Source organism: Pristis pectinata, chromosome 15, assembly GCF_009764475.1.
Source record: "Pristis pectinata isolate sPriPec2 chromosome 15, sPriPec2.1.pri, whole genome shotgun sequence".
NCBI lineage: Eukaryota > Metazoa > Chordata > Chondrichthyes > Rhinopristiformes > Pristidae > Pristis > Pristis pectinata.
In genome coordinates, this window is record NC_067419.1 from 19706591 (window position 1) to 19723335 (window position 16745).

Sequence of the window (16745 nt, forward strand, 5' to 3'; positions counted from 1 at the left end):
CACCATTCAATATTATCTTTGCAGATCTATACTAGCCTCAACCCCTCTCTGTGCCAGTTCCCCATAGCCCTCAATTCCTGAATCTTGCAAATAATTCTCTGTCTCAAATATATCTAATGATCTGGCTTCCACCGCCCTCAGGAGTAGAGAACTCCAAAGATTCACTACCCTTTGAAAGAAGAAATTTCCACATACCTCAGTTTTAAAAGACCGGCCCCTTATTCATGACTCTCCCACATGTGAAAACATCTCAACATCTGCCCTGTCAAGCTCCTTAACATCTTGTATGTTTGAATCAGGTCACCCCTCATTCTTCTCAACTCCAAGAGATACAGACCCAAACCATCGTGATTTTGTGCATCTATTCTTATATAAAATAAGCAAGTTACTTAAATGCAATATTTCATTAGTTTACTGCTGGAAACAATGGTTTTATGGATTTTTTTGAATGTTTATTCATGATTTTTCAGTATGATCAAATTATTTTTATTATAGAAATTACCAGCTTATATCGTTATGTATTTGTTCAATTTGTTTTTTTTTAAAAATAAAGTTGAGGCAGGCATTTACAAACTTTGAAATGCTTTTGAACTTTTTGCATAAAGAAGTTTGGTATAAGATTGCTCCATAAATTATGGTACAGTATTTACCCAGCCTTGTACTGATTTTTTAACAGCAGCACTTGTGAACTAACAAATCTGAAAATAGAACATGAATATGGGAAAGTTGGCAATTATCACAATAAATTGCCACTCACTTGGAATGTTGAAAACAATAAAGCAAATTAAGATTTTGATTCAGCAGGGAATGGAGAATTATGGGCTGAGGTGAAGACGATTCATATAGGATCTGCATGATATGGTCTGAGTTTCCTATTGCTCTACCATACTGACATTATTATTTGCCGATATAAAGTATTTCATTGTGTGAAATACATTTGATATGTTTCTTTGGTGTGATATAAAGAAGACTTAATAGGAATATTATGCATAGTTGTAGGAGCATATGTGAAACTAAAACATGTGACTTGCGTGGAGTTAAAATCTATATCTGAAATGTGCATGTCTTTAAATTTCAGTGCCTATCTAAAAACGTAACTGTGGTCCAGAAGTCTTTTATCCAATAGTATCCCTAGCTTTGACTTGCTAACTTTTTCACTCATTTAACCTTCATCTTTTCAGATGCAGGATGCCATGGGCTATGAGTTACCTTGGGTATATTTTGTGAGTCTGGTCATCTTTGGATCCTTTTTCGTTCTAAATCTGGTTCTTGGTGTATTAAGTGGGTAAGTTGCAAATTTGGTATCTTCACTCTCTTCTGTACTTCCCTCCTTAATATATCTTCATTTCCTGTAATACCCTTTTGAAACCAGGTCACATGATATGTTTCTCTTAGTCGTCAGCAAGTAGAAATGAATGAATGAATGCAACCTAAGCAGCTTTAGGTTTTGGCTGAGATGGAAGTTATAACTTTAGATGGAGGCTGTCAGAGTAGTTTGGGTGCCTAGTGATATGGTTACAATCCCCATTGGCCCTTGCTGTGTGCAGATGCTGAGCAAAACCTATTAATTATCACACATTTTCTTGGTAAATGATACCAGAGGGAATTGGTGGCCATGAATCTGTTTTGTTACTCATCATCATAGGTTCATTTCTTATGCTTAATTTGGTACTCTGTGTACTTAGTGGGTAAACAGCATTGCTATATTTTTTGTGTCTAAATATTATTTTTGATCCCTGTGTTGACTGATCTTTCATAAGATCATGGACCAATGTTAAAAGCATATGATGATTTGCAGTGCAGTGCTGAAAATAAGAAGCAACCATAACAGTTTATTTTCTTTCTAATTTTTTGTTTTGTGTTAATTGGGAAGTGATTCTTAATTAATTACCTTGTATGGCAACCAAGTTCTGCTCCATTGTTATTGTTTGAGCATTTCTTGTCACCTTTCTCAGTTCATTATTATCAAGTAGGGCATTGATATTTTGACAAAGTATTATAATGATTATTATATTTTATACCTGCTCTCATCGCATTAAACCACTTTTAAAATATAAATTATGGTGACGGCATAATGATGAATATTCTTGGTGCCAGTTATGGAAAATTGTCCTCTTTGGTGTGTGTTTAAATATATATAATTATAACACACACATATATATAATTATATATATATATATATATATATATATATATATATAAATGTTATGCATTAATGACTAGGAAATGCAGGACATTATTTCAAAATTTGCACACAACATGAAACGTGTTGATGGAACATATAGAAAGAAATGAATAAGCTTAAGGAGGAGAAATACAATGAGCAAGTATACAGCAGATGAAATTTGAGGCACTGATGAGAAAGCAAGATACAAGTTATATGATACAAATTCAGATAGGTGAACAAACAGAAACTCTCGGATGCTTATTTTCAAATCTTTGAAGATGCCAAGACACATAAAGCAAAAGGTTAAAACACTTAGTTATATAAATAACTGCATAGAGTACAAAAACTATAAGTTTACATTAAACACTATTGAAAACATGTTGGGCTTCTGCTGGAGCATTGTATCCAATACTGAGCACCTCTTTTGGGGGAGACAGACTTAACAAAGGGGAACAGTTCCCAGTGGCTAAAGGATTGATCTCTGGAAAGCCCAGAATAAAGATGATTTGTAAAGAACCCAAGAAGTAGTGAGGAAAACCTTTAATGCAATGAGTGGTTAGGATTTGGAATTGACTACTTGATAGGATGGCGAAAACAGATTCAATAGTAACCTTCAAAGGGAAATTGAATTGATAATTGAAGGAGATAAAACTTGTAGAGTTATAGGGAAGTGTAGACCAATAAGACTAACTTCACAGCTCTTTGAAAGAACTAATGTTGACACAATGGGCATAATAGCCACCTTGTCTGCTGTATTGTGCTTTTTTTTGTGATTTTATATAAATAATTTGGATTTGGGTTTGTGGGGTGCTAATTTCAAAGTTTGATATCTTACAAAAATGGGGAATATTTTACCTGTGAGGAGGACTACACAATATAATGAAGAATGAAGATTAACCAATGGAAGATATACATGCATGGAGAAATTTAATGCAGAGTAATGTGAAGTGATACATTCTGAGAGGGAGTATGTGGAAACTAAATTTATCAAATACAGTCAAGTAGTAACAATGGACCAAAAATATGCTGAGGTTCAAAAACCTAGATAATTAAAAATTGATAAAATTAAAGAAAATGCATATGATATCTTGAGTTTTAAGAGCAGCAGAACAAAATATAAAAACAAAGAGGCAGTGCTAAACTTGTATAAAAATGATAGGTTAGGCCACACATATAATATTAGGCATCTTATTTTGTACAGATGAAGTGTGCACTGGGGCAGGATCAAAAGAGGGGAAATCTGGTGAGGTTATTGACAAACGCATATAAGTTCACCCAGCAGTATTCTTGTGTGTGTTTGTGTTACTCTAAAGTTCCTTGTAGCTCCCAACAATAGAGAGGCCACAACAAAATTTAACTAAGATGATACCAAAGATGTGAGACTTTAATTTGAAGACTAGAAAAATAATGGGTCTGTTTCCTAGAATGGAGATGATGGAAGTTAAATTGCTTAATATTATAAAAGCTTTATTCCTGATATTCAATTCAATGAAACTTGAGAGTGCTTAAGATTACTGACATGCAAGGAATAAGGTTGAAATTAAAAAGAAATTCTTATGGAATGTCAGAAACAGTGATGCAAGCAAAATCCATAGCTTCTGTTAAGTGAACTAAATGATACCATGAAAGGCAATATTGAATCAAATAAAGGGTTAAGTAGATAGCTGTCTCAGAGAGCCAACACAGATGGAATTATTTGACTTTTTCTGTGGAGGTGGAAATCTGCAACCTTTCCATTTCTTCATCAGAGATGCACCAAGAAAACAGTGAATTGAGCTGTATTCTGCTTTAACTGTATAGAAACTGGCCATAGAGCAGAAGTGGGCTCAATATGGCTTGGGATAAATTTAAACAAAAATCCAATTTATATTGACAGAAGGATAAATAGCCCCTGCAAATGGGCGCAAGAGTCCCAATGGAGAATTAAGCTGAATATATTCCTTCTAATCCAGGCAGCAGCCTGACTTCATGTTATCTGTTAACTACCTTGATGTGCAGCCAGAGCTAATTCATTGATTCAAAGTTGACAAGCAATACTCAAAGCCACCCTTGTGGAATTAATTCCCACATGAAAAAAGATTTTAAAAAATCACAACGTAGAAGAACCAACACCAACATTTTTGACTGCTGTACTGAGCCTATCTGGAGCATGTGGAATGGCAGAGAGATGGGCTCTATCCACAAGGGGTGAGGTGGTTTGCAATATAAGTTCTCAGAAGGCCATGGGATCAGCTACTACTTAATGTCAGAAGTCATCTTCAGGTGGCAGAGTAGGATGTTCACTGATTTCACAAGTGGTGACTAACTATGCATGCATCTTCAAATTCACTAATGTCCTGTGTAAAGAAGAAAATCTGCCATCCTCACCTGATCTGACCTACATGTGAGGCCTAACCAACAGCAATTAACTGCCCTCTGAAATGGCCTAGCAAGCCATTCAGTTGTAATAAACTGCTGGAAGGCCACAAAGAAACAAAACTGGACAGATAACCTTGAATTGACCTAGGGACTGGAAACAACAATGGCAAAAACTGCCCTATTGACCCTGTAAAGTCCTCTTTACCAACATCTGGGGACGTGTCAAAATTCAGAGAGCTGTCTCACAGGCTAGTCAAGGAACAGCTTGACATAGTCATACTCACAGAATCATACCTTACAGTCAATATCCCAGACACCACCATCTCCATCCCTGGGTATGTCCTGTCCCACTGGTAGGATAGACCCAACAGAAGTGGTGGCAGCATGGTATACAGTTGAGAGGTAACTGCCCTGGGAGTCCTCAACATTGACTGCGGATCCCATGAAATTTCATGGCACTGGGTTAAATTTGGGCAAGGAAGCTGCTGATTACTATTCTCAGCTGATGAATCAAAGCTATTCCATGTAGAACACTACTTGGAGGAGGCACTGAGAGTGGCATAATATACCAATACCAAAGGCACAGAATGGACTTCAACCTCCATCACCAAGGGTGGCTTGGTAGCACCACTACTAGCTGAACTGACCAAGCACTTTGCTGCTGGATTGGGTCTGCAGCAGGTACTGGAGGAACCAACATAAAGGGAAAAACCTATTTGATCTCATCCTCACCAATCTACCTACCATAGATGCTTCAGTCGGAGTGACCACCACATTGTCCCGTCTTCACAGTGAAAATTCTCTTCATCATGTCATGTGGCACTAGCACCATGGTAAAGGGGGCAGACTGTGAACAGATCTGGCAACTCGGGACTGGACATCTGCAGCAGCAGAATTTTACTCAACCACAATCTGCAACCCAAAAGCTCGGTTTGGGTTCTGCCAAAGTCACTCAGCTTGACAGCCTTGGTCCAAACACAGAAGAAAGAGTTGAACTCCAGAAGTGAAGTGAGAGTATTTGCCCTTGACGTCAGGATAGCATTTGATCAAGTATAGCATCAAGGAGCCCTGGCTAAAATAGACTCGATGAGAATTGGGGAGAATTTCCACTGCTTGGAATCATACCTAGCACAAGGGAAGATGGTTGGAGATCAATCATCCCAATCACAGAGCAACACTGTAGGAGCTCGTCTCAATGGTCTTCTATGCCCAACCATTTTCAGCTGCTTTATCAATGACCTTCCTTCAGTTGTAAGGTCAGAAGTAGGAATATTCATTGATGATTGCATATTGTTCAGCACTATTCATGACTCCTCAGGTAATGAAGTGGTCCACATCCAAATGTAGCAACACGTGGACACCTACCCACACCTCAAGGACTGCAGTGGTTCAAGAACATAGAACACTACAGCACGGTACAGGCCCTTCGGCCCACAATGTTGTGCCAACATTTTATCCTGCTCTAAGATCTATCTAACCCTTCCCTCCCACATAGAAGCAGCTCATCACCACTTTGTCAAGGGCAATTACAGGTGGGGAATTAAATGCTGGATCAGCCCGTCAAGCCCACATCCCTTTAATGAACAAAATAAATACTATATATCATCAACTGTACCACTAGCCTTAGCCCCTGCTCAGTAGAACCCTCCCCCCATATTATTCATCTACAAACTGTCAATCAAGACTCATTCTAAATATTAAAATATTAACTTCACCCTAGCATAAGTAATTTTGCTGGAATATGTGCACTGGCTGCCACAGTATAAGACTGTTCAACGAGGACAGATACATCATTAAAACAAAATGCACAATATTGACATCCCTCCACCAACATCACACTTTCCTTGCAGAAGAAGGTGGCATATGACTGGAGTTAGCAACAACTAACTGGCAGGGAGAGTTGTGGTTGCATTTCATTAACTGATTGGAAGAGATGGTGTTCACCATCATTGGGGCATTCATTCTTGAGACCATGGACAATAACAGAACTGAAAAGGTAAAAGATAGCAGTATCCCCATGGAAAGGAGAATTAGATATATTTCACTTGCTACTCATCCCACAATCTCTTGTGATTTATGAGCTGGAGATGGTGGAAGCATATGTTTCCCCTCCTCCCTTCATATGGTCTTCTCCTTTCACACAGCTAAGGTTGGCAATTTGGCCGGATGATGGCAGTAACATGAGAAGAAAGTGAAAATGAAAATGCAGCACCATTCAGTTTGACACTCACAGCCATCAGCTGAGATACAGACACTCTATGTACCTTGGTGGTTAATTCGGAGATGGAATTCTCATGTGGCGAACTACCAAGTGTGAATCATCTCCAGTCACACCACACGGAAAGATACCAGCTCACTAGAAAGTGAGTTGATATAAGAATTATGCTGACTTCCTGCAAAAGACTGATAGGTTATGTTAAATGAAATGCCTGATGCTTTGGCAAGACTGGCAGAAAGCCAGCACAAGGCTTTTTACAGAACTTGGGGCCCATCCCATTCAGCATGGAAGCAGTGGGCAACTCTATTTACACACTTAATGCCATATCTGATGCCTACATTTCAGCCTCCACTGTACAAGCAACATCAACAAAATGTTTGGATTGTAGAGTAAAAACTCAGATTACTCTCATGCAGCCTCAGCTTGCTGTTAGTAAACTCAGTCTTCTGCCATTTTGGTAGTGGGTACAACTAATCAAAAATACTTTTAAGGTTTGCAGTAAAGCAATCTGTCCTCAACGGATAAATACCATGGTTGTGATACTGCCCAGGGTGTATGATAATGACTGTAGATCACAACTTATCTGCATTCTCTTAGATGGCAGCATTCTTCTGCCCACCTCTGTCATTGTGTGTGCGGTGCCCATTGTTTCCCATCAGTTAGCTAGCTGGACAGCTGACACAAGTACCAAAACAATGCAGTACAAAGCCAAACACATCGAATACAGAACTGCTCAAGGTAGTCCTCCAAGCCAATTTTCATTCAAATGTTTTGAAAGTAACCCATTACCAATCATGCTGCAATCACTGGGGTATCTTTGCATTGAAGCAATAGAGGAGTCAAGGGCATATGGAAGATAAATATCAAAGGAAGACATAAAGGTATTTAGTTAAACATTTCCACTGTACCACAGGGCTCACCTAGAATAGTGCAGGAAGTGGAAACATTATTTCAAAGTGTCACAATAAGCTTTGTCACATTTTATGTGGCATCTTAGCTTTCATTTCGAGTTGCCATCATTGTATTTAAACAATAACAGTTTATGATGTGGGCTTATTTTAGGCAGGGCTAGTTATGGTGGGCCACAACAAACCTGATGAATTAAAGACGACCCTGAGAGCAACACAGGCTGAAAGATCCAAAGTGCCTCTTACAATCATGAAGGTTGTATGAAGTAATATTAAATATGTGAAAGAGGAAAAAGAAAATATAATACAGGATTTGCCCATCACCTGTTCCTGAAACCTGACCATTAAACTCCAAAGGCAAGACTCAAGACCATTCAGAAAAGAAGCATAAAATTCAAGTGCTTTTATTTTCTGAAAGTGATTTGTTCATAGTGTAATCTCAGAGAGCAAACATTTTCCACTGCCCCCAAGTCTGACAGCTCAACACATTCTGTCCACCCTCAAACACCACCAACTTTATCTGGAAATTCCTCAATTTCACATACATGTGCTTGCCTCTAATAAGAGTGAAATCAGGAAGCAAGGACAGGGACTGAGATGGTAATTCAAAGAATTTTACAGTCCAGTGTGCCTGAAACAACAGTTTAAAAGAACTCTTTTGAGTTCCTAGATCCAGAGATTAGTGTTACCTGGCACCCAGGCTCGGCATAGGCAAGCCTCGAGGATTGGCTTAGCATCATTAGGAACCCAGCTAAACGGTGAGCGTAGTTAAGTTCTTATATCCAGTCTTTAGCCACAGTCATTACAGTGCTCCTCCTGGTCACTGTGTGGCACGGCATTTTCATATGAATTGGGTGATAATTTCACCAGTGCCTTCTTTTATGAAGTTCTGGCTGTGCTAGGGATTCCCAGCCCTGCCCCAAAGACTTATTTTGGTTTACAGAAAAATTGGCATCCACATCAATGTTATATCTGAAAAGAAGGTTGTCTGTCCGATATAGGAAGTTCTGTATAATATGGGACAGTTAGCAACTCACCTTTCACTGGATGAATGCTGTCCACCTGTTCAAGATGTATTTTGGTACATGAGGTATGTCATTAGCAGATAGTCCTTGTCATCCAGTAGCCACCCTTTACCTTGTCATGGTGGCTCAAATGCAAATGGCATAATGGACTGCCACAGCATGAAGCCACTGTGATCGCAGCCAGTATGTACACTATGATGATTGCGACATCCTCTCCTATTCTTCACATCTGCATGTGTTAGCCCCCCCCCCCCCCCCCCCATAAACAAAATGTCCATTGCAACTCCCGCCACAAATGTGCAAGTGCCAAATGCCATTTTGGAAGTGAAATGAAATTTTCATCCAAAATCTGGTTGTTAATCCTTTTTATGTTTTCTTAACTATCCTGGTATGTAGTCTACACCCTTTAGCCTACTCCACTGTGATAACTGGTGCCCCAAAGTTTTTAATTGCATGCAGATACACAAAAACATAAATGTAGCTATTGTTTTTTCATCTTGAGCATAAACAATTCACACCTTGCTGATGTTGGCTAAAACTTCAACATTTGAAAATCTTTTTCCCCTTCAGATACAACAGGTAAATGATCAAAGGGGTTGATTATATTTTGAAATAGAATTTTTTAATCTATCTACCATTAGTAATATATAATAGTGAAATAAGAATATAAATGCAGGAGTATCTTTCTCAATCAAGGCTTATTAGAGAAATGTAGCAAAGAAATTGGTTCTGAAGGATATGAGCTGAGCACAAGGTGGATAAATCGCTGTCCTGGAGGCATGAACTGTAGGCTATTGAAACTTGGAGAAGTGACTTATAGAGGAGGAATAAGGGTCATAAAGGAATAGGAATGTTATATAAGAATAAAGAAGTAGTGCATAATTAGTTGGGTCCAGACTAAGAGAGACTATGAGAAATATAGAAACAGGTTGGGAATACATGTGTGCTTTGGGTCGAAGAGTGGAGATGAGGTTGGTGAGCTGCAGATTATGATATGGTTGTAATAAGTGAAACGTGGTTCAAGAAAGAACAGGACAGGGCATTTAATAATCCAGGACATAAAGTATTCAGAAAAGATAGGAATGAGGAGAAGTGATACTAATATGGAAAGTATTGAGTCAGAGTGCAGTCGACCCAGCCCATGCCTCACAATTGCTTCTTAAGGGATGTTGCTAGTCACCCTTCATTTTTGAAGCTCCTAACATCCTGCCAGCCTTGCTGTTGCAGTTGTTCCACAAGACAGAGTGGACTGCTAATGTCAATTGAATCGCTGATGGCAGAAAGGAAGGCCTTGCTCCCAAACTGTCTTGATGGCCTTCTGACAGCTTCTGTAATCCAAAGGCATTCTCCACAGTTTCTAAATATCTCTCACAATCACAGACATTTGGGAACATATGTATTAAAGAGTGCTAAAGTTAAAAGTAATTACAAATTCATTTAAAATCACATTCAACTTTTTAAACTTTATTTCATTTAATGTAAAGTGAAGATCAGCCACCCTATTCAAATGAATGGGGCCACATTAGATGGCCAGATATGAAGAGTACAGTGTATTAAGTGAAAAATTTGGGAAGGATTCCAGGCAGGGATAATAATTTAGAGAATCTTGCAGCCCCTTGTGCTTGTAACAACTATTTAGAAGAACTCTTTTTGAAATTGTGATTACTGTCAGTAAGAGACGTATCCAGCCCAATGTTGCCTAGGATACCTTGGCCCGGACTCCCATATACTGTGTTGGTCAGATGCATTGCTCTCCAACCTCAGTGTATTCCAGGCTTCTGTGTTGCAATGCACCGCAATAAGCTGGCAGACCTCTTCTGTTACCAGCCAGCAGAGCTGGAATACTAAATAAATATTTTATATTAGTCATGAAGAAATCTTGGCCATGGTTAAAGTAACAAGTCACCAGGTCCATAAATTGCTTTCTAGAGGTGAGGTGGAGTTTATGTAAGGGGCTTATCATAATCTCATTTGTTTCAATAAGATTGCCTTTCATTCTTCCAAACTCCAATGAGTACAGCCCCTTTGCTCAAAAGATCATCCCTCCATAGCTGTAAACATCCTAGTGGACATTCTCTGAACTGTCTCCATTGATAATATATCTTATCTTAAATAAGGGGACCAAAACTATTCATAGTAATCTTGATGTGGCTTTCTCGTGCTTGGTACAGTTCAGCAGGACCTCCGTACTTGTATACTGCAATTCCTCCCCCCTCCACTACCCCCCATACCCATATCTCTTTCTGCTGCAGCTTTCTCCATTTAACTAATAATGTTTTATCATTCTTCCTTCCAAAATGACCAACTTCATATTTTCTCATTATTCATTTGCCAATTTTTTTGCCCTCTCTCTTATTTTATCAATATCTCCCTGTACTCTCCTGACAGCTTGTTTACCCATCTACTTTTGTAAACCTTCCTACAGTAACCAGTGAGGAGGAGAGGAATAGATTACAAGATCACATATGCAGGTTAGCTGAATGGGCAGACAAATGGCAAGTGGAATTTAATACAGATAAGCACTTTAGGAGAAGGAATAAAGGCAGGCAAAATAGATTGAAAGGCACAATTGTGAAAGGTGTGCAGAAATAGAGGAATGGGTATGCAAATGCATAAATCCTTGAAAATGGCAGAGAGAGTGTGGGTAGTAAAGCATAAGAGCTCCTGGGATTCATAATTAGAAGCATAGAATATACAAGCAAAGATATTATGTTGAACCTGTTCACAGCACTAATTAGACCAAAACTGAAAAATTGTATCCAATTCTGGCTGAATATGAAAATCAGAAAGGGTGCAAAATAGATATACTGGAATGGTTTGAGGGAGGATGAATTTCAGTTATAAGATTGGGCTGATGAAGCTGTGACAGTTCTCCTTCGAGGAAAAAAAAAGTTTGAGAGGAGATTTGACTGCGGTGTACAATCATTTTTGGTTCAGATAGGATAAATAAGAGGGAAGCTGTTCCCATTAGCAGATGATTCAAGAACCACGAGACACAGATTTAAAAATTGGGCAATAGATACAAGGGGGAGGGGAGGAGAAAACGTTTTTCATTCAGAGAGTAATTAAGATCTGGATTCAACCGCTTTCAAGGATGATGGAAACGTCATCAGCCAATATCTACATATGGAAGTAGGATAAGCATGTGATAGTGAATAACTTCTGGAAGAATAGGATTAACAGGACTGCTGCATTAGGAGCTGACACAGACTTAATGTGCTAAATGACCTTTGATTCTATTATTCTATTCCAAGATCTTCAGAGTCAGGTTGGTGAGCTTTTAGCCCTGGAAAAGCTTTCAAATTTTTAATGAATGATATGCTTGACAAATTAATAGAATTCTTGGGATTTTGTGGAGAAGTAACATTTAATTAGATAAAGCATATGTAGCAAATGTACGTATGATTTTCAAAATGCATTCATATGGGAAGTCTCCTTATCTTGGCCTGAACTGGAAAATTCCATTATTTTTGCCACCTATTTCCATTCTGCTCTCATCTTCACATGGTATATCTATGTCTTTCCCCTTCCTTCACTTACCTATCTCCATTTCAGAATACTGACTACTGCCAGTCTACTGACTCACACAGCTACCTTGCCTGTACTTTTTCCCCACCTTGCCTCCTGTAAGGACTCCTTTTCATTTTCCCTGAACATCTTTTTCACCAATGCTAGCTTCCATACCAGTGCTTCTAATTTCTGTTTCCTCACTTTGGATTCCTCTCCATCATGATTGATAGGGCTTTTGACCTTACCTGTTTCATGTCACCCAGTACTGAACCAGGTTACAATCTATGTGGTGGTTGTCGAATGGGGGAAGGGGAGATGCTGCATTGGGTTCAGTTGAGTGATTAGGGCCTCAGCAGGTAGGAGGAAATGGTTGCTCTTGGGTCTCAGGAGATGGAATATGGACTGAAGAGAACAGGGAGCTTGGGGATAGGGCTCTCTAATCAGATGTTGAGGGGAGTGATTGATTGGTGGGGGGGAGGGGTGATTAGTATTTGGGGAGGTTATGTCATTTCCATGTGACGTCAAGCTTGGATACAGAGGTGAGTAAAGGGATTACTTCCAGAACAGTTTTGTTCTGGAAGTATTCTGGAAGTAACCACTGACAGTCCATTAATAGCTATTCCTGGAACAATGTGATTCAGTTTCCTGGGCAACATTTTGAAATAACATTACAAGTGAAATAACATCAAGGTATACTGATCTCATAGTTACTGCAAGGGTGAAACATGACTGACAGTCAAATTTTTAGCACAGTTTTAAGATGTTCTTGCCATTTTGTCATGTACCAATACATACCAGATTTCATTGAGAGAAAAAGCAGAGGGAACCAAGATCTAGGTCACTTTTTCCACATGAGGCAGAGGTTTACTTGTAATTCTTTCAACTGAGTGTGCTGTATTCACTGCTTACAGTGCAGTCTCCTCTACATTGAAGAGACCTAAAGCTAACCGGATGACCTACTTGCAGAACACTTTCATCCACAATTATGACACTGAGCTTCCATTCACCTATTACTTTAATTCTCTGTATTAGTCTGAACTCTATCCTTGACTCTTTTATGTTCATATGAAGCTCACTGTAAGCTTGAAAAACATCCCTCGTATTCCAAACTCAGCAGTGAGGTCAACAATTTCTTTGGTAATTTGGGATAATTATTCTATACTTGTATTTCCCGTGGACTTATCTATCATTCCTTCACTTGTTATTTTGTGGTCTTTCACCCCTTTTGCCATTTAATCTTTAGTGCCTTCTGTCCTATCACAGATCACTTCCATTTTGTTCTCTTCTCCACTCCTCTCTTTCTCTGCTTTTTAAAACTTCATATCTAATTTTTATATCTAACTCCTGATGACTCAACATGTACAAATCCTGCCATTAAACTAACATGTATACAATTCCAGGTAGAACTGGTAGAATTATGCAGAGTCATGGAATTTCCTGTTTTTTTGAGAGGATTAAATTTGACCTTACTGTCATCTTCCACGTAGATGCCATGGCCAAGAAAGCTCACTGGCACCTCTACTTCCTGAGGGGGCTAAAGAAATTTGGCATGTCCCTGTCAACCCTCACCAATTTTTATTGATGTACCATGGAAAGCATCCTATCTGGATGCATCTCGGCTTGCTATGTCAATTGTTCTGCCTGTGACTGCAAGAAATTGCAGAGAGTTGTGGACACAGCTCAGCATACCACGGAAAGCAGCCTCCCCCCCCCCATGGACTCTTGTCTATACTTCTTGCTGCCTCAGTAAAGCAGCCAGCATAATCAAAGATCCTGCCTACCCCAGACATTCTCTCTTCTCCCCGCTCCCATCAGGCAGAAGGTACAAAAGCCTGAAAGCACGTACCATCAGGCTCAAGGACAGCTTCTATCCCACTGTTGTAAGACTATTGAATGGTTCCCTAGTATGATAAAATGGATTCTTGACCTCACAATCTACCTAGCTATGACCTTGCACCTTATTGTCTACTTGCACTGCACTGTCTCTGTAGCTGTTATTCTGCATTCTGTTATTGTTTTACCTTGTTCTACCTCAATGCACTTTAATGAATTGATCTGTATGAACGGTATGCAAGACAAGTTTTTCACTGCACCTCAGTACATGTGACGATAATAAACGAATTCCAATTCTAATCTGTGCTGATTTTCAATCCTTTGCTGGCTGCTACATTAGTGGTGGTCAAGTTTGTGATCATAAGTAAACCTCTGCTCAATGCAGTTTAACTTCTGGGCACAGTAGAACCATGTGCTTAGAACCATAAAACCATACAGCACAAAACAGGCCCTTCGGCCCACCATGTTGTGCAGTCCATCAAACCACCCTCACACTATCTAACCCTTTCCTCCCGCATATCCCTCTATCTCACATTCCACCATGTGCCTATCCAACAAACTCTTGAACCTGTCCAATGTATCTGCCTCCACCACCACCCCAGGCAGTGCATTCCATGCACCAACCACTCTCTGGGTGAAAAACCTCCCCCTGACATCTCCCCTGAACCTCCCACCCATAACCTTAAAGCCATGCCCCCTCGTCTTGAGCATTGGTGCCCTGGGAAGGAGGCGCTGGCTGTCTACTCTATCTGTTCCTCTCAATATTTTATGTACCTCTATCATGTCCCCTCTCATCCTCCTCCTTTCCAGTGAATAAAGCCCTTGCACCTTAAGCCTCTCCTCATATTCCATACGCTCTAATTCAGGCAGCATCCTGGTAAATCTCCTCTGCACCCTCTCCAACACCTCCACATCCTTCCTATAATGCGGCGACCAAAACTGAACACAGTACTCTAAGTGTGGTCTAACTAGAGTTTTGTAAAGCTGCATCATCACTTCGCGGCTCTTAAACTCAATCCCATGACTTATGAAAGCTAACATCCCATATGCCTTTTTAACTGCTCTATCCACCTGTGAGTCAACTTTCAGTGAACTGTGAATATGAACCCCCAGATCCCTCTGCTCCTCTACACTGCCAAGTACCTTGCCATTTACCTTGTACTCTGCCCTGGAGTTTGTCCTTCCAAAGTGTACCACCTCACACTTCTCCGGATTGAACTCCATCTGCCACTTGTCAGCCCAGCACTGCATCCTATCAATATCCCTCTGTAAGTTCCGACAGCCCTCCACACTATCCACAACACCGCCGATCTTAGTGTCGTCCGCAAACTTACTAACCCAGCCTTCCACCCCCTCATCTAAGTCATCTATAAGTATTACAAAAAGTAGAGGTCCCAGAACCAATCCTTGCGGGACACCACTAGTCACTGCCCTCCAATCCGAGGGCACTCCTTCCACCACAACCTTCTGCTTTCTACAGGCAAGCCAATTCCTAATCCACACAGCCAAGCTTCCCTGGATCCCTTGGCCTCTGACCTTCTGAAGAAGCCTACCATGAGGAACCTTATCGAATGCCTTACTAAAATCCATATAGACCACATCCACCGCACTACCTTCATCAATCTTCCTGCTCACCTCCTCAAAGAACTCTATCAGGCTTGTGAGGCAAGATCTTCCCTTCACAAAGCCATGCTGGCTGTCCCTAATCAGTCCATGATTCTCCAGGTGTTCATAGATCCTATCCCTTAGAATCCTTTCTGACAGCTTACCCACCACAGATGTAAGGCTCACCAGTCTGTAATGCCCTGGACTATCCTTACTACCTTTTTTGAACAAGGGGACAACATTCGCCACCCTCCAATCCTCCGGCACCATCCCCGTGGACAACGAGGACTCAAAGCTCCTTACCAGCGGTTCAACAATCTCCTCCCTAGCCTCTCGAAGCAGCCTGGGGAAAATCCCGTCAGGCCCCGGAGATTTATCCGTCTTGATATTATTTAACAACTTCAACACATCCTCTCTCTTGATATCTACAACCTCGAGAATATTACCCTTCCCAGCACTCCCTTCCGCGTCATCAAGACCCCTGTCCTTGGTGAATACCGAAGAGAAGTATTCATTGAGAACTTCTCCCATTTCCGCCGCCTCCAGGCACGTTCTCCCACCTTTGTCTTTAATCGTACCTACCTTTACCCTAGCCATCCTCCTACCCTTCATGTACATGAAAAAGGCCTTGGGATTTTCCTTAACCCTACTAGCCAACGCCTTTTCATGTCCCCTTCTAGCTCTCCTCAGCCCTTTCTTAAGTTCCTTCCTCGCTACTCTATATTCCTCACGGGCCCTGTCTGAACCTTGCTGCTTATACCTTATGTATGCTACCTTCTTCTCCCTAACTAGTCATTCCACCTCTCTCGTCACCCACGGTTCCTTCACCCTGCCATTCCTTCTCTGCCTCACCGGGACATATTTATCCCTAACATCCTGCATAAGATCCCTGAACATCAACCACATCTCCATGGTACATTTGCCTTCAAAAAGGACATCGCAATTTACACTCCCAAGTTCTCTCCTTATAGCCTCATAGTTCGCCCTTCCCCAATTAAATATCTTCTTGTCCTCTCTGCACCTGTCCCTGTCCATGACAATTCTAAAGGTTATGCAGCAATGGTCACTGTCCCCCAAAATGCTCTCCCACCAATAGATCCTTCACCTGTCCCGGTTCATTT

At 40.4% G+C, this 16745-nt stretch overlaps 1 protein-coding gene across 3 annotated transcripts in view; it reads left to right on the forward strand.

The window, feature by feature from the left end:
* cacna1c (calcium channel, voltage-dependent, L type, alpha 1C subunit) overlaps positions 1 to 16745 on the forward strand; it is a 550322-nt gene that overhangs the window by 254085 nt on the left and 279492 nt on the right. For all 3 annotated transcript variants that reach the window (XM_052030488.1, XM_052030489.1, XM_052030490.1), the window contains exon 8: positions 1182 to 1285. In XM_052030488.1, the coding sequence (XP_051886448.1) occupies positions 1182 to 1285 (104 nt within the window). The remainder of the gene's footprint in view (positions 1 to 1181; positions 1286 to 16745) is intronic.